Below are 22622 nucleotides of genomic sequence, written 5' to 3'. Positions count from 1 at the left end.
TGGAACAACACTGAAAACTGGGTAGAATCAAGTAATATTCGTTTCTTACCACCTGGAAAGAAAGATGTTTGCTAGATATAATGGGGAAGTCAGGACATGTTTAACATTTCTTCTGTGAAAAATCAGGCTTTCTACTCACACCTCTATCTGAATTTTAATCTGCTTAGCACATCATTCTACATTTTACCACCATTAACTTAAACTTTTTATAATCCAAAGAAAGAAAATCACTTCTCATGACTACTGTTATGATTAAAGACAAAGATAATGACTTTTTGAACATACTTCTCATAGGATCTCCATATTATAATATTATGTATCTCTTTTTTTCTTCAGACTTGTCCATTACTGAAAAAAAGTCTATATTCTCTGACTTTTGCAAATTAAAAATCTCTTATAATGACAAAGAAATCTTCTTAAGAGGTAGAAACAATATATATAGGCAAAAGACACTTCTAGAAACTTCGTATTTTATGATTCTATTCATTTAGTTATTTAAGTTATACTTTAATTTCCTCTATTAACTAGGTATGTAAGAAATCTAATTGTTTAAGGTTTCTGTGGCAAGGTTTTATGTTGCTAATGATGGGCAGATGCAAAAGAGGATGTGGCTTCACCAGCCAATATTAAAAGCAGCCCCTAAACCTTATATTCAGCTCATCACCTTCAACAAAGCACCAGGAAAATGAAACAAACAAAACAAAAACAAACAAAATACTGGCTCCTCAAAGCACTTGCTAATGGTGAATATAATGACGTTCAGTTAAGACTCTGCCTCTCCCCTCTGCCATTTACTACGCAAGTTAACAAGTTACGCAAACTTCTCTAAGCCTCAATTTATTCTCCTACATATTGAATATAACAACACCTGCCTCATAAGAGTTTTGCTTACTACCTAGCAATACAGAAAGTGTATAGAAGGGGCAGCTTACAGACATTATTCATCCTCACAACTTCCTTTAATGTAGCAGAAGATTAAGAAGAAATATCTCTTCCCTTTTACCTTCCAATTAAAGGACTTTAATGAGACCTTGAAATATTTGGATGTTTTATTATCTATTTTCAAAATGATTATTCCAAACCTTGAACCCAGTATAACACCAATGTAATGACTTGAGTGTCTCAATTTTCTATAGAAAAAACAGAATCAGTACTAACCTTTCTCAGATGGGTTTTTGAAGTGATATGAGCTGTATAAATCACACACACCACCCCCTGATAAATATTTATCACAACTGGCATTTTTGGCTTAGGTAGGTCAAATATATGATGGCATCCCATACAGAACATCCAAACGCTTTTTAGAATAGCTACTACAGTACTATAAGCAATAGGAGAACCATCACACCATTTTCTAGTGTCAGAGCACATGTATATATTTTAATTGATCGCATAGACATGTAGTTGTATGCTTTTATGATTTATCACTGACTCACATCTAAGACTTATTTGATCTTAGGTTCTTAGTCAATACTCTGTCCTGAGTTAAGCAATCAGGGGGTGGGAGCACAGGAAGTGAGGCTAGTGGGTAGTGAGGCTTACTGAACAGACATGGTTACTATCTACAGTAACCAGGACTTACACCTAAAGCATGGCAGTCTGACACAAAGGTTGTGGGTGGTCAGTGAAGAGCAGCTGATAATCAATCGTAGGCTGGTCAATTTGAGAAAGTGCTGCATACTCTAGGGATTGAATGACTGTGAAAGTCCTAGTCAGAAAGCTACTTTATAAATAAGGTGAAATTTTAACTGGAGGCAAGCTAGTTTGTTCTCTATGTCTTTGAGATAGACAGAACTCACTCAATCGTAAATAGTCAGCATCTATTACTTTTCATCTAATTTTCCCATATGTCTTTATTTCAGGCTTCTTAATTACAGTGGTTCTTAGGTAATCTTATGTCTAAGGGCCATAAGATTCCCTCCTAGTTCCGTGAGAAGGGCTTCCTTAGGAGCAGAGTGGGTTTACTGAAATGTAAGCTGCAGGGACTCTCATTTGAACAGGTCCCTTCAAAGGCCCTGGGAGGAGAAGTGTTTATGTAATGTGTTCATCTGGTCATATGTTTTTGCAAAAATTGTAAACTTTGACCACAATGAGTTAAGATGGCTGCCTTGTCCCACTTGGAATTCCCTCCCACCTCACTTTCCTGGTGTTGGTGTCAGTACTGGGTGGCAATGAAATGGCCTTCAGCATTTCTGGGATCCTGTTATAGGAAAATTAAGCTGGGGATTCATTTAGTTTAGATCTACAGGGATATATTTATGTGGTTCAGGATTACTTTTGTGCAGTTATTTTTGTGACATAGATACAGGGCAAGGTGATATACTACAATGTCAACGGGTCCCATTGCACCCAGCATGGGAAGTGTCAGGTAATCAGAGAATTGGGAGTCAGTTCCCAATAATGCCTAGTCAACACAGAAGTTTTCTGTCATTAATATCCTCAAAAATATAGTGTATGCAATTCAAAATGTAGCTAAACAATTATATGTATTATTCTTTTTTCCTTTTATGATAAGGATCACATGATATAGAATTTATATGAATTACTTTGTATAGAACAAGCTTATAGCAGTACTATAAACATGAGATATGTAAAGTTGTAAATTTTATGTATCACAAATACCAATAATTAAAAACAATTTTTTTCGGGTGCCTGGGTGACTTAGTCGTTTAAGCATCTTCGGCTCAGGTCATGAGCCTGGGGTCCTGGGATCAAGCCCTGCCATCAGATTCCCTGCTCAGTGGGGAGCCTGCTTCTCCCTCTCCTCCCCATTTGTGTTCTCTCCCGCTATCTCTGTCTCTCTCTCTCAAATAAATAAAGTATTGAAAGAAATTATAAAAAGATCTGATTCGATCTTTCCATTCTAAGAAATATTACAAAATCACTGTAAATTCACTTTATAGAAAATCCTATAAATCATAAAGAGTATGAAGCTAAGAAATATGGGGAAAACAGTATTATAAAGAGTATCAGGCAATTAATAAGACTTTCAATTTTTCTGGAGTATTGTGTTATGGCATATGTCAACTTTGTAAAATTTTTAATTTGTTGGTATTTCTTTTTTTCATTTTAAACAACTGATCCTCTCTAGTCATAGGTTCCATATTTGCAAATTTGCCTACTAGCTAAAATTTACTTGCAATCTCAAAATCAATACTTGAGGTGCTCTCAGGGTCACTTGTGGACACAAGCAATACAGTGAAAATGTGGGCTGCCCGAAGCGCACAGTTCTCAGCTGAGGTCAAACAAGATAGCATTTTGCCTTCTTGTTTTAGCTGTCACACTATGAACAAGCAACCTTTTTGCAGTCGATACAATGCCCTGTTTTTTGCATTTTTGTGCATTTGTTGACTACTTCACTGTTTCAAATCACGCCTAAGCATAGTGAAGTGCTGTCTAGCATTCCTAAGCACAGGAAAGCTGTGATGTGCTTTACTGAAAAAAACGTGTGTGTTACATAAGCTTCATTCAAGTATGACTTGCAGTGCTAGAAGCTATGAGTTAAATGTTAGTGGATCAACAATATATATTATACAAAATGTTTTTAAACAGAAACATATATAACACAGATCATGTATTAATTGGTTGACAAAAATTTGTGACCAAAGATTCACAGGAACCCAGGAGCAGTGGTTCACTAATCCAGTGTTTTTGGTGACTTTACAGAACATAATTTATGCAAATAATGAGAATCAACTGTAACTATTTACTTTAATATTTCATCCTGTATTTGTATTCCTTTTTATAAAAGAGAGTGTCAAAAACTGTAGAGGTTTCAGGTCCAGCCCCTAAATCTGAACCCACCTCTGGTCAGTAGCCTCCCTCTTCCTTTCCTGGGAACTTTGCTACTCCCCAGATCTTTCCTTGCTCGAAATGAGACAGGGATTCTGGAAGATGAACCTTTGGCCTGGGACTTGGTAGCTGGGGTCAAAATCCCCAGTTGTAACACTATTTCTATGTGGAAACCAGACTGGCTTTAAGATTTGGAAAATTGTTTCTATAACAATACTGTGTACTTTGTAATGTAGGGCAGAGTCAAAGTATAGTGAAATTTGCCATTTCTTAGGGAAAAAAGAGGCTTATTTCCAGAAAAAAAAACCCACTGAGGAAATGGAATAATGTTCAAAACAAGTAGATGCTAGGGTGATATACCTAAATTAAACAAAATCCAATTTAAGTTCAACTTATATTCAAAAAAGTAAGGAGGATAAAATCTTTACTTAGTGTTTCTATCCCCAAAGATAAAATAGTTTGAGGAAGTAGCATTTAGAATGTCATCAGTTGCTTATTTTTTTGTAGGTAATAGATGTTAAGAACCTCACATGCATTCTGTTATATACCTCAACTAAGAAATGATGTTTTAAAAGTCTTTCTCAAACTAATAACACACTTATGTTAACTGACTGGAATTTAAGTAAAAACTTGGAAGAAAAAAAATAAACATACATTAAACAAAAAAAATTTTTTTTAAAGACTTCTTATTGATAATTAAGAAGATACAAGTATATAGGAAGTATAAAAACTTAAAAACAACAAGATGCTGGGGCACCTGGGTGGCACAGTCAGTTAAGCATCTGACTGTTGGTTTCAGTTCAGGCATAATCTCCAGGTCATGAGACCGAGCCCTGCATCAGGCTCAACGCACAGTCCACTTCAGATTCTCTCTCCCTTTCCCTCTGCCCTTCCTGCTCATTTTCTCCCTCTCTCTCTCAAATAAGTAAACAACAACAACAAAAACAACAACAAAATGCTAGCAGAGTTGTGCTGACTGCACTCCTAGGAATTTAAAAAGTGCCTCCATAACCATTAGGCATCTCAAAATGTTTTTAAACTCTTGCTAAGAAAATCTAAAATCCCAAATCAGACTTTGGCAAGGATTTTAAAAGAAGGAACTGAATTTGTGATTTACTGTACATTATGCTAATACTAAATTATACTATTTAATTAAGGTGAATGAATTTTAAGAGAGTACTGCAAAAATGACATCCAAATTGAAAATGACTAAGTAAATGTGTTTATTTAGGTATGACATGATAATCTATGTGGTAAACCTGATGGAATCTACAAGAAAGCTACTGGAACTAACGCATGAGTTGAACAAAGTTGCAGGATACAAGATCAATACACAAAAATCAAGCTTTTTTATATGTTGAGGTAGTTTCCTTCTGTTCCTATTTTGTTCAGTGTTTTTACCATGAAAAGGTATTGAATTTTGTTGAATGTTTTTTCTGCATCAACCAAGTTGATCAGATGGGTTTTTTTCCTTTATTTTGTTGATGTAGCCTATTAACAGTGATTAATTTTCATATGCTGAACCATCCTTGTATTTTAGGAACACGGACACAGCTGCTGCCATGACGCTGGAGGTGAGGGATAGGGAGCTGCTGTGGAGCTTAAGAGCTAAAATTGACCAAACTTAATGCAATGTACAGTTGAAGCTTTCCCCTGGAAGTTGTAAGCCTTCAATTGACTCCAGAGTTCCAAACTGGTTATATTATATTCTGCCAGTGCAACTGATGTCTAGGTGGGGAGACAGTTTCTTAGTGCTCCCTACGCTGCCATTTTTTGGAATTCCTCTGCAGATAAGCAGTTTTTAAATAGCACATTAAAAATGTGATGGGCAATCAGAGAAATTTGATTGATGACTGGGTATTTGATATTAAAGAACTATTCTTACTATGCTATGCTTAGGTGTGATAATAGTATGTGGTTATGTTTTGAAATAGTATCTTTAACGTTTAGAAATTTATTTTGAATATTTATAAATAAAATGATAAATCGTCTAGGATTGTTTCAAAATGATCCTGGAGATGGTAAGAAGTGGTAGCAGTACAGATGAAACAAAACTGATCATGAATTGATGATTATTAGAGCTGGATAATGGATGCATAGGGATTCACTAGTCTCTCATTTTCATATATGTTTAAGGTTTCCATAATAACTTTTGTAAAAAGAATAATAAAAAAGCCTGTAGTGGGAGGCCTGGGTGTCTCAGTCAGTTAGGGGTCTGCCTTCGGCTCAGATCATGATGCCAGGGTCCTGGGATCCAGTTCCACATTGGGCTCCTTGCTCAGTGGGGAGCCTGCTTCTCCCTCTGCCTGCTGCTCCCCCTGCCTTACTCTCTCTGACAAATAAAAAAAATCTTTAAAAAAAAGTCTGTAGCAAAAATTAGTGTAATAGAGATAGGGGAATTAGTAAAAAGATATGAATAATGAGACAAAAACATAAACATCAAAACAAAAAAACTACAGGAATTAAAAAAATTATGTGTGTGTGTGTGTGTGTGTGCAGTTGTGTGTATTTGAGGATAATTAATTCAGAGATACTCTGGGAATGTTACTAAACTTTAAGCTTTCTGAGGGCAGACAACATACCATATTTGTTTGTTCAAAACTAAATCCTAAGCAACATATCTAATGTCCAGTACATCCAAATACTTGCTGAATAAACAAACAAACAATTCAATCAGACCTATGCTCCCACATGCAAGGGCTCTGTGAAATCTGTAAGAATTCAAGATAATGTGCTTTTTAATAATACTTAGAAAACTACCTTTAAGACATTTTTTTTTTATCACCACCTTTGTCTTTTTTCAACTTCTAGTATAACAATCCCCTCTTTCAGTTTATGAAAGCTACCCCTGACACTGTATCTACTTACCACTTCTAGTTCTTCCCTCCTCAAACCTGTTTATATTTTTGCTCTTGGGAAAGATATTCTCCCAAAGATATGTCTTAGTTCTAAGGAACTGTCTAATTTTCTTTATTTGATCTCTTCTCAAACTAATAATTTCTTTCAAACACAAAAATGTCCTAGAAGTTTCTCCCTACTCCAGTTGTTCTATATATTTAATTAACATCTTAATACAGCTAAGCTAATGACTTTGCCTAATGAGTTACAAGTATTACTACCTCTGACTTTATTTTTGGTTTTCATCCTTGTTGGGCAGAAATATAACTATTGTCTGAATCACTCATTAGAACACACTTCACAACTCTGAGGACACCTGATGATGGGTTTGATCTCATGATCAGTACACCAGCAGACAAATGAAGTTTATAGTTATATACTAGCCTTAAATCTATTTTAAAGGATCTGTCCTGTCAAAGAAAAATGTGTCTACATCCTGTGTTGGAGTTAGGTACTCTTCACAATCTGAAATACATGTTTAATAGCCTCAACAATGCATTCCTAGTGTGACCTGGCCACTTTCCATTTTATAGAACATCTACAGTTGTTGGAATCCACATAGGAAAAGAGAAATCGCTATTTCTCTAGCCAGTCTGTTGTTTTTGAATGGAAAAAAACAGCTCTCTATCTTCCTTTAAAAGGTGAAATACTTGTTCTCCATTTGCACATCTTTTACTTTTCTATGAAAACAAGGAAAATTTACTGGAAATTGGTAGGTTAGTAAAGTCCTATTCACAACATAAACAAACAATGTCCCTCAAAAAAACATCTTTTACTATAGTTATTTTTTATATGCTTTACTTAGATTCCAATGAAAATGGGCTCAATATTGCTTAAATAGTCAACTTTGGGTCTAAGTGGAAAAAAAATCATCCTGAACCAGAAGACAGATAATTTCAAATTAAACTGGGAAATGCCTTTTGCCATAAGCTATACGCCCTAACTAGCAGCTCTCACCACTGTGGTTGCCAACTTCAAACTGTTTGTGATCTTTTTCATTGTGTTTGTTTAATATGAGCTAATTAGAATTTAACATGAGCTGATTAGAAGCCACAAAGTAAATTCTAATAACAGTAATGAAAACAGAATCTCTTCCATGTCATTCAAAAGTCTAGAAAAATGACTTATATTATGGCAAAGGACTCGTGATGAAAATATCAGCAATGTGTAGTTTTTAAAATGAGCCTGGAGTTGATATCAGAAATTAGATTTCAAAATATAAAAAACAGCACTTTCTCAATTTGTTATGATTTATACAGCACACTAGTAAAGACCAGCACAAAACAGTATTTAAAACAACCCAATATTACATGTTCACTTTATGGATAAAGAACTTTTCAGGTAAACATATAGAAGACTAAGTCCTTAAGAGAATTACTTGCTCCATTCTACTTGAGCCTAGCAGCATACCCAAGGCTGTCCTCAATAAGATTGTCATAATCTTTTAGTCAGTTTAGCCTTTTTATATCACGCCATAAGCCCTTCAACTCTAAAGAGAAAATAATTTTAACTAAGACAACCATGGAACTTTGTCCCACTGAAGTCTAGTTACCATATGTATTTTTTTTACTTGCTAGCTTTTGTGAACTTGCTTCTCCCAAGTAAAACCAGGGTATAGAATAAATGAATGAAAATCTAAATTGAGACTAAACTTGACTGAACTATATGACTAAGTCAAGCAGGATTTTCATGAGACAATGATATTTGCTCAATTCAAAGGATTGGAGAGTTGCAAAAAGGCTTAGTTAGATCTAAAATGAAACCTATTATGGATTAAGACAAGGGTTTAATCCAAGTTATTTTCTTTGACCAGGTCTTGCATTATACCTTAAATAAATTAGAGTTTAGAAAACTGCTTGTTGGTGATAATGAGAGCTGATAATAAATTTCATCAGAATGAATAAAAATCTAGTAAAACTGAAAATGTTTTCAAATGTCCAAACCAATCACTGAAGTAAATTATAAAATCATCTGAATTATTTATTGGGAATACAATAAGGTGTTTAAATGACTAAAATCTCCAGAACAGATTTAAACTTTTAAAAACACTTTCTTTTATTGTATCTTTTCCCTATTATTTCCTAGTTAGCTATAAATTGTTATCATTCTTCATATAACTGCTCTGATAGGCCAAATAAAGAGAGCCTTCTAAAATCTCAATTAAGTTGTACATATTATTTTAATGTATAATACAAGTATCAAAGGTCAAAGATTTTTTTCTTTATCTCCCTTTACAGATTTATTTTTGAGTATACTACTCAGTTTCTAAGCCTGTTGAAGTCTTTTAGAATTTAAGTTACTTAAATAGCCCTTTACAATATTTCACTTAAAGTAATGGTTTAGGAACACCAATACATTTGAATACCAAGAAAAGTTACAACAGGAAAAAATATAATCACTTTTAAAAACGTGTATAAATAGCTCACCTCATCTGATTAAACTCTCTAATCCATTTAGTTAAACCAGTAACAAATCATTCTTTTTAAAGTAACTGTTGTGCTTTTCTAAGGTGGGAATAAGTTATAGTCAGAGAAAGCATTCCTTACAAATTATGTGTTTAATTTTGTTGGAATGGGAGAAAGGATTCTTATTCACCAAAGAAGGTAAAGAGTGAGTGACTGGCATTGTTAATCTCTAACAAATAATATGTTAAAAATATAGTTCCTGGGGCGCCTGGGTGGCTCAGTTGTTGGGGGTCTGCCTGTGGCTCGGAGCGTGATCCCGGCGTTATGGGATCGAGCCCCATATCAGGCTCCTCTGCTGGGAGCCTGCTTCTTCCTCTCCCACTCCCCCTGCTTGTGTTTCCTCTCTCACTGGCTGTCTCTCTGTCAAATAAATAAATAAAATCTTTAAAATATATATATATAGTTCCTGACTTCAAAGAACTTTTGGACTAGATGGCAAAAATGATCATGAATACATTAAATAATCAAAGAAAAATATTTTTCTGAAATATGTTTTTTCCTACTGAGATTTTCCTCATCTCCTTCAATATTAAAAACCACTTTTTTCTTTCTCAGTGGGAAAAAAAAGCATGGAAGTAAGCATCTGTTAAATAGTAATATTTGAAACTGAAAGGTCCAACTGAAACGCTGTTTTGCTATAGTCTAAAAGATTAAAAAAGCCAACATGGTTTTAAATCATTAGCATGATTTACAACTGAAATTCCCTAACAAAGACCACAGAAATCAGCACATAGAGGATCAAATTTGCACTATAAGTAAAAGCACTTGGCCAAGAAGAAAAAATAAACTGAAGCAGGTGGCAGGTACTTGTTACAGTATGTGTAGCTGAACTATGACCAAATCATAGTTTAAATAGAACTTTTGTTGAATAAAAATCTAATGAATATGTGGAAATGGAAGAAATTGAGAAACCATAGTTATTTCCATTTTAAATGAGGATGAGAGTTCTGCACCACCAGCTGTTTATAGTTCATTGAATGAGGTTCTAGTTGATAGGAGATAATTACCTCTTCCCTACAGGAGGCAAGAGTTTCTCATTCTGCAGACACCTCTGATGAATGGTCATGGGAGTATGAGACCAAGATAGCATGCCAAAATCAGTTTGGTTTTTAACGATCTCTTTAAACACTTGATTTTCTATTTTTTCCTATTTAAGTGTAGGAAAATGTGCACCTTGGAGAATTAGGTCACTGGCTATTATTTTGCTTTTACAAGACACTTTAATCTTAGAAGGAAAGCAGAGTGATTGCACACAGAAAGTACACCATTAGAAAAGGATAGGCACGGTTTTCAACTTCCAGCATTTTGAAGTTACTTACTAATTCACTGTTTACCCCAAGACTATTCTTTCTTTAAGTTCCCTGTCAGATAACAATGCACAGTCCTTCACCCACTTGGAAGGGGCTATCGATAGTTCAACCTTCCCAGTCTCTCTCAACTTTGTCTCTTCACTTCCAATGCAAACTGCCACATACCTCCATTACCTGCAGGGTGGTCCTCACCTCCTAAATGGTCTCCTTGCTCCTAGTCTCTTCCAAAACTAATCTAGTTCACCCAAAATAATACAGATTAGTAGCACCACCCTCATCATACTGCTCTTAGGTGTAAAAATCTTTCAAAAGTGGGTTGTGACTCCAAAATAGAAAAAAGCTTATGGCGTATTAAGCAAAAAACCAAAATTTAAAAGGTAAATCAATTCTGTTCTTACAAATATGTAAGATTGGGTATGCATGTTAATAAGAGCTAGAAGAAAACACACAAAAAACGACAAGAATAAATTTAAAAGGTCCTGGGACTTGTGGCTGTTTGTTGTTATGATGATGTTTATGAAACAAAATCTTTCAGCAACCCACTTGCTGCTTCTGCACTATAAAGCTTAACCTGCTGGGACGCCGGGTGTGGGGCGCACAGCACGGGATGCTGCAGGGTTGAGCAGCAACAACAGAAACAGAGTTAAAGTGGCCAGAACATCAGTGGAGAACAGGCCGCAATCCCTCCGTTCTGTGACAGAGGCTGAATTTCGGCCGCGACTGCTCTGGCTCTCAGAAGAGGCACAGCAGACCGCCAGGGAAAGCCACCAGAGAACAAAAGCCCGGAAATACCGACTCACAGGGTGCCTATCCCCATCCCCCCTCGCAGGGGACAAGGAGACTCTACCCAAACAGGGTTACTTGAGTATCAGCGCGGCAGGCCCCGCCCACAGAAGGCAGGCTGAAAAATCAAGCAGCCCACAACCCAGGGCGCCTGAGTGGCGCAGTCATTAAGTGCCTGTCTTCGGATTAGGGCGTGATCACAGCATTCCGGAAAGGAGTCCCTCATCGGGCTTCTTCGCTGGGAGCCTGCTTCTTCCTCTCCCACTCCCCTGCTTGGGTTCCCTTTCTTGCTGACTGTCTGTCTCTCTCTCTCAAATAAATAAATAAAATCTTTAAAGAAGAAGCCCACATCCCTAAGATCTCTATAAAACAAGGGCGCACGGCCTGGGTCCCAGTCAACACTTGGGCTCTGGACAACCCTGCAATCTCTCTTCATCAGAATGACGAGAAGGAGAAGTCCCCCCCAGCAAAGAAAAGATAATGAGTCTGTGGCCTCTGCCACAGAATTGGCCTCGGCCACAGAATTAATACATATGGATGTATCCCAATTATCAGAAATGGAATTCAGAGCAACAATGGTCAAGATGATGAGTAAACTTGAAAAAAGCATCAGAGAAAGCGTTGCTGAGAATATAGAATCCCTAAGGGCAGAAATGAGAGCGAATCTGACAGAAATTAAAAATTCTATGAGCCAAATGCAGTCAAAACTAGAGGCTCTGACGGCCAGGGTCACCGAGGCAGAGGAACGCGTTAGCGAATTGGAGGATGGGTTAGTAGAAGAAAAAACGAAAATAGAAGCTGGTCTTAAAAAAATCCACGCCCACGAATGTAGATTACGGGAGATTACTGACTCTATGAAACGATCCAATGTCAGAATCATCGGCATCCCTGAAGGGGTGGAGAAAAACAGAGGTCTAGAAGAGATATTTGAACAAATTGTAGCTGAAAACTTCCCTAATCTAGCAAGGGAAACAAGCATTCGTGTCCAAGAGGCAGAGAGGACCCCATCCAAGCTCAACCAGGACAAACCTACGCCACGGCATGTCATAGTGCAATTCGCAAATATTAGATCCAAGGATACAGTATTGAAAGCGGCCAGGGCAAAGAAATTTCTCACGTACCAAGGCAAAGGTATCAGGATTACGTCAGACCTGTCTACAGAGACCTGGAATGAGAGAAAGGCTTGGGGGGGCATTTTTAAAGCTCTTTCAGAGAAAAACATGCAGCCAAGGATCCTTTATCCAGCAAAGCTGTCATTCAGAATTGATGGAGAAATAAAGACGTTCCAAAATCGCCAATCATTAACCAATTTCGTAACCACGAAACCAGCCCTACAGGAGATATTAAGGGGGGCTCTATAAAGGTAAAAAGGCCCCAAGAGTGATACAGAGCAGCAAGTCACAACCGATACAAAGACTTTAAAGAGAAATGGCATCATTAAAATCATATCTGTCAATAATCTCTATCAATCTAAATGGCTTAAACTCTCCCATAAAACGCCACAGGGTTGCAGATTGGATAAAAAGACATGACCCATCCATTTGCTGTCTACAAGAGACTCATTTTGAACCCAAAGATGCATTCAGACTTAGAGTAAGGGGATGGAGTACCATCTTCCACGCAAATGGACCTCAAAAGAAAGCTGGAGTAGCAATTCTCATATCAGATAGACTGGATTTTAAACTAGAGGCCATAGAGAGAGATACAGAAGGGCACTATATTATTCTTAAAGGAAGTATTCAACAAGTGGATATGACAATTATTAATATATATGCCCCCAACAGGGGAGCAGCAAGATACACAAGCCAACTCTTAACCAAAATAAAGAGACATATAGATAAGAACACAGTAATAGTAGGGGACCTCAACACCCCACTATCAGAAATAGACAGAACACCCTGGCAAAAACTAAGCAAAGAATCAAAGGCTTTGAATGCCATACTCGACGAGTTGGACCTCATAGATATATATAGAACACTACACCCCAGAACCAAAGAATACTCATTCTATTCAAATGCCCATGGAACATTCTCAAGAATAGATCATGCTCTGGGACACAAAACAGGTCTCAGCCAATACCAAAAGATTGAAATTATCCCCTGCATATTCTCAGACCACAACGCTCTGAAATTGGAACTCAACCACAAGGAAAAACCTGGAAGAAACTCAAACACTTGGAGGCTAAGAACCATCCTGCTCAAGAATGACTCGATAAACCAGGAAATCAAAAAACAAATTAAACAATTTATGGAGACCAACGAGAATGAATACACAACGGTCCAAAACCTATGGGATACTGCAAAGGCAGTCCTAAGGGGGAAATACATAGCCATCCAAGCCTCACTCAAAAGAATAGAAAAATCTAAAATGCAGTTTCTATATTCTCACCTCAAGAAACTGGAACAGCAACAGAGGGACAGGCCTAACCCACTGACAAGGAAGGAGTTGACCAAGATTAGAGCAGAAATCAATGAATTAGAAACCAGAAGCACAGTAGAGCAGATCAACAGGACTAGAAGCTGGTTCTTTGAGAGAATCCATAAAATTGATAGACCACTGGCAAAACTTGTCCAAAAACAAAGAGAAAGGACTGAGATTATTAAAATTATGACTGAAAAGGGAGAGGTCACGACCAGCACCATTGAAATTGCAAGGATTATTAGAAACTTTTATCAACAGCTATATGCCAAAAAACTAAACAATCTGGAAGAGATGGAGGCCTTCCTGGAAACCTATAAACTACCAAGACTGAAACAGGAAGAAATAGATTTCTTAAATAGGCCAATTAACTATGAAGAAATTGAGTCAGTGATAAACAACCTTCCAAATAATAAAACTCCAGGCCCAGACGGTTTTCCTGGGGAATTCTACCAAACATTCAAAGAAGAAATAATACCTATTCTCCTAAAGCTATTTCAAAAAATAGAAACAGAAGGAAAGCTACCAAACTCATTCTATGAGGCTAATATTACCTTGATCCCCAAACCAGGCAAAGACCCCCTCAAAAAGGAGAATTACAGACCGATTTCTCTAATGAATATGGATGCCAAAATCCTCAACAAGATCCTTGCTAATAGAATCCAACAGTACATTAAAAGGATTATCCATCATGACCAAGTGGGATTCATACCTGGGATGCAAGCATGGTTCAACACTCGCAAATCAATCAATGTGATACATCATATCAACAAGAAAAGACTCAAGAACCATATGATCCTCTCAATTGATGCAGAAAAAGCATTTGACAAAATACAGCATCCTTTCCTGATTAAAACCCTTCAGAGTGTAGGAATAGAGGGTACATTTCTCAATCTCATAAAAGCCATCTATGAAAAGCCTACTGCAAGCATTATTCTCAATGGGGAAAAGCTGGAAGCCTTTCCCTTAAGATCAGGAACACGACAAGGATGCCCACTCTCGCCACTATTATTCAACATAGTACTAGAAGTCCTTGCAACAGCAATCAGAAGACAAAAAGGGATCAAAGGTATCCAAATCGGCAAAGAAGAAGTCAAACTGTCTCTCTTTGCAGATGACATGATACTCTATATGGAAAACCCAAAGGAATCCACTCCCAAACTATTAGAAGTTATAGAACAATTCAGTAAGGTGGCAGGATACAAAATCAATGCCCAGAAATCAGTTGCATTTCTATACACGAATAACGAGACTGAAGAAAGAGAAATTAGGGAATCCATCCCATTTACAATAACACCAAAAACCATACGTTACCTTGGAATTAACTTAACCAGAGACGTAAAGGACCTATATGCTAGAAACTATAGATCACTTTTGAAAGATATTGAGGAAGACATAAAAAGATGGAAAAATATTCCATGCTCATGGATTGGAAGAATTAACATAGTTAAAATGTCCATACTACCCAGAGCAATCTACACTTTCAATGCTATCCCGATCAAAATACCGAGGACATTTTTCAAAGAACTGGAACAAATAGTCCTTAAATTTGTATGGAACCAGAAAAGGCCCCGAATCTCCAAGGAACTGTTGAAAAGGAAAAACAAAGCTGGGGGCATCACAATGCCGGATTTCGAGCTGTACTACAAAGCTGTGATCACAAAGACAGCATGGTACTGGCACAAAAACAGACACATCGACCAATGGAACAGAATAGAGAACCCAGAAATGGACCCTCGGCTCTTTGGGCAACTAATCTTTGATAAAGCAGGAAAAAACATCCGGTGGAAAAAAGACAGTCTCTTCAATAAATGGTGCTGGGAAAATTGGACAGCTACATGCAAAAGAATGAAACTTGACCACTCTCTCACACCATACACAAAAATAAACTCCAAATGGATGAAAGACCTCAATGTGAGACAGGAATCCATCAAAATTCTAGAGGAGAACATAGGCAACAACTTCTATGACATCGGCCAGAGCAACCTTTTTCACGACACATCTCCAAAGGCAAGAGAAATAAAAGATAAAATGAACTTATGGGACTTTATCAGGATAAAGAGCTTCTGCACAGCCAAGGAAACAGTCAAAAAAACTAAGAGACAGCCCACGGAATGGGAGAATATATTTGCAAAGGACACCACAGATAAAGGACTGGTATCCAAGATCTACAAAGAACTTCTCAAACTCAATACACGAGAAACAAATAAACAAATCATAAAATGGGCAGAAGATATGAACAGACACTTTTCCAATGAAGACATACAAATGGCTAACAGACACATGAAAAAATGTTCAAAATCATTAGCCATCAGGGAAATTCAAATCAAAACCACACTGAGATACCCTTACGCCAGTTAGAATGGCAAAAATAGACAAGGCAAGAAACAACAATTGTTGGAGAGGATGTGGAGAAAGAGGATCCCTCCTACATTATTGGTGGGAATGCAAGTTGGTACAGCCACTCTGGAAAACAGTGTGGAGGTCCCCTATGACCCAGCCATTGCACTACTGGGTGTTTACCCCAAAGATACAGACGTAGTGAAGAGAAGGGCCATATGCACCCCAATGTTCATAGCAGCATTGTCCACAATAGCTAAATCGTGGAAGGAGCCGAGATGCCCTTCAACAGATGACTGGATTAAGAAGCTGTGGTCCATATATACAATGGAATATTACTCAGCTATCAGAAAGAACGAATTCTCAACATTTGCTGCAACATGGACGGCACTGGAGCAGATAATGCTAAGTGAAATAAGTCAAGCAGAGAAAGACAATTATCATATGATTTCTCTCATCTATGGAACATAACTAGGATGATCGGTAGGGGAAGAAAGGAATAAAGAAAGGGGGGTAATCAGAAGGGGGAATGAAACATGAGAGACTATGGACTATGAGAAACAAACTGAGGACTTCAGAGGGGAGGGGGGTGGGGGAATGGGATAGACTGGTGATGGGTGGTAAGGAGGGCACGTATTGCATGGTACACTGTGTGTTATACGCAACTAATGGAGCATCGAACTTTACATCGGAATCCGGGGATGTACTGTAAGGTGACTAACATAATAAAAAATCATTTAAAAAAAAAAAAAAAGCTTAACCTGCACCCACGGACCTCTGCAATCTGGCTCCGAAACCTACGTTTTTCAGCTTATTTTACACCCCACCTACTTACCCAACCCAAAACTACAGGCAAATTAAAATATTCCATGACTCAATGGGTTCCTGTCCTGCTCTTTCCCAGCTATGGACCATTATTCATATCACATTACACTCTTTTCCCTTTCTATGTGTCTAAATCCTATCTAATTATCCTTTTCAACTCAATTCAAAAACCTTTTCCACAAAGGTTCCCTGACATCTTCCTCCAATGAGCATTTCATTTATATGTCTCACATAAAATGTATCACTTCCTATTTTTCATTGTAGTGTGTGTGGCTGTGTGTGTGTGTGTGTGTGTCTAAGAAGTAGGTCCTCTGAGGCAGGGGCTTTGTTTTAGCCATCTTTGTATTGCACTGAAGACATAACATACCATCTTTCTGAATAAATATGTAAAATGAGTAAATACTTTAAAAAAAAAAAAAAAGAAGAGCTAGGAAGACGAAACCAACAGCAACTCTTAGTCTTATTATGATTTTCCTTCTTTTTTCACTTATGTTTATTTCTTTACCTAACTTTCTTACCTGAAGATATGTTATTCTCCGCTGGACCAGCTCTGTCAGATCTTTGGCCTCTCTTTCCCGCCAATCACCCGCTCCATCTGTTTGACTGAGGTAGTAGAGATCTGTCATTATAGACCTATAAAACAAACAACATTTGGAAGTCTGACTTATTTGTACTTCATCATAGGATGACACAAAATCGTAAGAAGAGAATCAAATTCTTCATAAAGATTGATACTCACACTGCTGCTGGTTCTCATCCTTTATTTTCCATTAAGACCATGAAATTCAAAAATTACTCCCTAACATCCTAAGATTCGTTCCTACAGTAAATTTCCACCACTGAGAAAAACATACTGTTTTCCCCTAGGCCAGCCAGCTGCACTTATTTCCCAACACAGAGCACTACAGACATCAGGGGAAGTGGAAACCCGTAGCAAAGAAATAGGTAAATTAACATAAGGGAGAGAAATAAGCTGGTGCTAGTACCTGAATACTACATTTTTGTTCTGTCATTTCTTTCCCCCCTCTTAAATGATCTCTTCATACGTAAACCCTCTGAGTGGTTGGAATAAAAGATGAGAGGAAAATTCTGACATAACTCATAAACAGTGGTCCAAACCAAGGTTCAGCAAACATTTCTCTGTAAAGGGCCAGATAGTAAATATTTCAGGCTTTGTGGGCCTCTTTTGCTTTTGTAGCAGGAAAGCTGCCATAGACAATAAGTAAATGAATGCATGTGCCTATTTCTCAATAAAACTTTATTCACAAAAATGGGCTATGGCCCAAAGTTGGATCTTTGGGAGGTGCTTAGGTCATGAGGGTAGAACCCTTACAAATGGGATTAGTGCTCTTTTAAAAGACCCCACAGAACTCCCTAGCCCCTTCCACCATATGAGGACACAGTGAGAAGGTGCTGTTCATGGGCAAGAAAGCAGGTCCTCACCAGATACCAAATCTGGACTTGATTTTGGACTTCCCTGGCTCCAGAACTGTGAGAAATAAGTTTCTGTTGTTTATAAGCTACACAGTCTTTGGTATTTTTGTTATAGCAGCCTGAACAGACTTGACATTACTCTTTATATTACAACGCCTCAGAGTTGTTTCAGAGCTTTTACCTTGTGAATGAAGAGTACCTACTAATAATTCTACAACTAAAAGAAAATATCCATTGGGTGTGAGTGAAAGTAATACATGGCACTGAAGGCCGGCCAGAAAAATGATCCAATATCCAGTGCCTTATAGCACTCTGAAGAAGGGGGCTGATGAGTGAGAACTCATTTAAGAGATAATGAAACCAGCCTTTAAGAATTGTGATTTACTTGGAGTACATGGCATAGTCTCAATTCTCTGTTACCAGTTGCTAAACCATTTAGTAACAAACCAATGGCACCCCACAGGAAAAACTAAAGTCTTATTTACTATCATAGAAAACCATTAAAACTACACACAATTAACAGAGAACATCTGATAATAGCTAGCATCTTTGAATAAAGCAAAACTATTAATAATATACAAATAAAAGTTAAAAATCATAGCCGTAATTTAAAATATTCATCCAACTAACAGTGGAAGAGCTTTACACAATGCTTTGGAACAAAAGAGTCATCTGTGAAGCATTTTAGGCATTAGCTTAATGTGTCAATATTAGTGATGCACAGGACACTTTGCACCCTATTTCCATGTTTATCCTTTTTTAAAAAGGGTAACAACTGATTATGTGATGTTTTATTTATATATTATTCTCACTTAAGATTCAAAACATTTTCAAAAAATTTTATGAAAAAGAGTAATTGTAGTTGGAAAAACCAAACCTACAACTTACTGCCTCCTTAAGAAATTAAACTTACAGGGGCGCCTGGGTGGCACAGCGGTTAAGCGTCTGCCTTCGGCTCAGGGCGTGATCCCGGCGTCGTGGGATCGAGCCCCAACATCAGGCTCTTCTGCTATGAGCCTGCTTCTTCCTCTCCCACTCCCCCTGCTTGTGTTCCCTCTCTCACTCTGTCTCTATCTCTGTCAAATAAATAAATAAAATCTTTAAAAAAAAAAAAAAGAAATTAAACTTACAGTCTTGTGCAACGGAGAGAGATTCGTCTTTTAAGTTTTTTCAGATTATAAAACTGAGCTCCCTATGGATTCTTATGTAGCCTACAGTATTTTTTTTTTTTTTTATGGTTTTACTTTTCCTAGGGGAAATGTCACCACCCATATGAAATTGTGTGAGTTGATCACGGAAACACATGAGAAATCTTAGACTATAATGGTGTTACAAGGCTCAGCTGGAAGTTTATTTTCTCAGGTTGTTTTTTTTTTTAAGGTTTATTTATTTATTTGAGAGGGAGTTCATGCAGGTGTGCGAGCAGTGGTGGGGGGCAGAAGGAGCCACCCTTCAAGCAGACTCCCTGCTGAGTGAGTAGCCTGCCAAAACACGGGGCTTGATCTCATGACCCAGGAGATCATGACCTCAGCCGAAACCAAGAGTTGGACACTTAATGGACTGAGCCACCCTGTTTCTCAGTTTTATAAGCCTCTTCCCCATCACTCTCATCATGTTCATTATTTTTTATACTTCATAGGTTTTATCATATCCAAATGTGGTCATTTGCTTTTTCCTACCTATCAAATATGAGAGATCACAAAACCTGTTGTAAGCTTCAACTTTAAATAGCAGTACTCCTTCTGGAGATGTAGTACAGTGGGATAACCAAGCTTATAATTAGAGGATCAAATTTTAAAAAAAAAAGCACTAATTTTTTATGATAACACAGAGTCTCAACATAAGTTACTCCAAGAGTCAACTAAAATTAAGCTTGTTTTTAAAATCTTTTTTTCTTGGCCTTCTTATTGGAGACAAGCCCAGGAAATAATCTTAAATTTAAATTAGTTCTTTGCTGATACAACAATGTTTAGAAGTTACCATTCTGCAAAATTTATCATCTTTTAGCCAAAGACATGAGGATAATCAAAGAGAAAGTTATGGATCATTGTTGGGAAACAAGGTGACTAAATCCATTCTACAGAAACGATGGGTTTTCAGTGAGTCTACTCAAGTCAAATCTCCTAAAAGTGTCCCAAAAGCTGAGAATCTGGCTGTCTTGGTTTTGACTATGAATAGATATCAAGAAATCTGGAAGGTGTATGGTAAATCTTAAGGCCTGGTCTGAGGCCAGGTCAAAGCCTGGGAAATACAAACCCAGGCAAAATATCAGCAGAACAGCGCTAGTCACTTGAGGGTAAAGTATAGATGCCTGAAGATAACCAGTAAACTAGAACAGAATCTGTGACTCTGAGAGCAAGCCAGCTATGACAGGTTCAAAACCTCTATTTCAAAAGCTGGGCTACATTTATGTTCTTTGTATTTTCAGTTAATTTTCCTATTTCTATATTTTAATATCCACAAAACTATTTTTAAATCTTTAAGTCTGTCTCAATTATGCCAATGAAGAACCACAAGTGGAGTATTTTCTTTATACCTGATTCAAGATGTTAAAGACAGAAAATCCCCCTGAGGGTCAGCAAAGAGCAGATGTAATTCAAGAAAATCTCAAGGTGAAGGAGCTACATTTATTAAAGTAAATGTGATTAAGGGAGGCTGTACCACAGAATCTAATCCATAGGTAAATCTGAATCAAAGGCAAGAAAACTTACTTGGGCACTGTCCAAGGCTGCTTTTATCTTGGTTTGCTCCTGGGGCAGAAATAAGCAGTGCAAAGGATAAAAATGTGACCAGGAGACAAACAGGGAGACAATGTCCTTTTGCCTTCTTTGTCTCCAGGAGGAATTTTAAGACCACCTCTTTTTGACAGCCCACATGATCGGGGAGGAGTCCAGAAGAGCAACAAAAATAGTTTATAGGATCATATAAGGTCATAACTATGCTACTTGGTGAGTGATGTCTACTAGGCTTATGTTTAGGTTCCAAACCTTGAAATTCTTCCTACTGAACACTGTGACAATTTCCCCTTATCTGTGCTTGCCCTGCAGCAGCTGAGTTTTCGATTTATATCCTCTTCTGGGGCTTCCCTTATGCAGGACTCACTAGAGCCTACCAGGATCTACAATATGTCAGTCACTGTGGAAAGTGCTTTTATATATTTTTCCCACAGTCCATCAACACAATGCTATGATATGAGAATTATATCCTCATGTGTAGAAGAGAAAAATAAAGCTTAGAGAAGCTAAGTATTTAACAATTAAGGAAAAGTATTTTGGAGTAAAATAGCTCAGCCACTTAACTTGCGTAAACTACCTAATCTCTCTAGGCCCGAGTATAACTTTATTTATAAAATGGGGAATAATAATGCTTGCCTCAAAGTCTTACTGTGCTGATAAAATAAGACAATGGAAAGCCTTTATCACAGTAACTGCCATGTAGGAAGTCCTTAGTAAGTAACTATTTTTAATGTCAAATCATTCTTGAGTTTGGAAACCACACCCAAGGAGATGTACGGTTGGGGGCAGGCAAAGCAGAATCAGAGCAATTAGAAGAGACACCTTTTCTACCTTTAGATTCTCCTTCCAGTGCAAACTTTATCTTAGAGGAGGATGTTTCCTTACAGAAGACGGAGAATCATGATCTGGCTGATAGAGACTAAGTGATGAGAAGAATAAGCTTCATATGACAATGTTCCCTTTGTCCATGGATATTAGGAGGGATGTTCTAGCACCACCTAAAAATAAGCCTGGATTCCTTACGAGAAAGACAATCATATACAAACATTTTGTCTAAAGGAATTAAAAACTGAAGAAAGAGTATCTACATTCCAGTTTAATTTAAGTCTCAATCAGGTCACAACTCAAAGAACTTAAGGTCTTCCTTCATTCCTTCCTCTGTGTGTGTGTATGAAATAAAAAACAAAGAACAGCTTTGAAGGTTCACAAAACTTAACTTTTCAAGAGTGGAAATATCAATTCTTTGACCTTTCAAAGACAGTCTAGTAGCATCCACCTTATAAGAGAGATATAATAGCTATGATCATCAATTCTGATCAAATAAATCTATAAGCTATTAACCTACTAATTTTCCCTAGAAGCAGATATTGCACCCCTTATCTGAGTCATAATCCCCTATACACAGTATCAAACAGTCAATCAGCATAATTAGCCATAAGTACCATTTATCATTTGGGAAACATCTCACCTCAGTCTTACCAAAGCTGTTTTATATATTACTGACAATGAGATGATGCAGACCAGGCCAGAGCAATGAGATTGCTGCTTCACCAGATTATTTCTCAGTAATTTCAGCCAACCCTGTAAACCCTCCTGTCCTTCAGTCTGAAGTTTAATAATTG

The 22622-nt window shown here is 37.3% G+C and overlaps 1 protein-coding gene across 11 annotated transcripts in view; it reads right to left on the bottom strand.

Moving 5' to 3' along the window:
- FUT8 (fucosyltransferase 8) overlaps positions 1 to 22622 on the bottom strand; it is a 296269-nt gene that overhangs the window by 76012 nt on the left and 197635 nt on the right. For all 11 annotated transcript variants that reach the window (XM_034643016.1, XM_034643008.1, XM_034643013.1 and 8 more), the window contains one exon: positions 17350 to 17464. In XM_034643016.1, the coding sequence (XP_034498907.1) occupies positions 17350 to 17464 (115 nt within the window). The remainder of the gene's footprint in view (positions 1 to 17349; positions 17465 to 22622) is intronic.

Source organism: Ailuropoda melanoleuca, chromosome 14 (genome assembly GCF_002007445.2).
Source record: "Ailuropoda melanoleuca isolate Jingjing chromosome 14, ASM200744v2, whole genome shotgun sequence".
NCBI lineage: Eukaryota > Metazoa > Chordata > Mammalia > Carnivora > Ursidae > Ailuropoda > Ailuropoda melanoleuca.
Note: the sequence above shows the minus strand (reverse complement) of the source record. Positions and strands in the feature narration are given on the sequence as shown.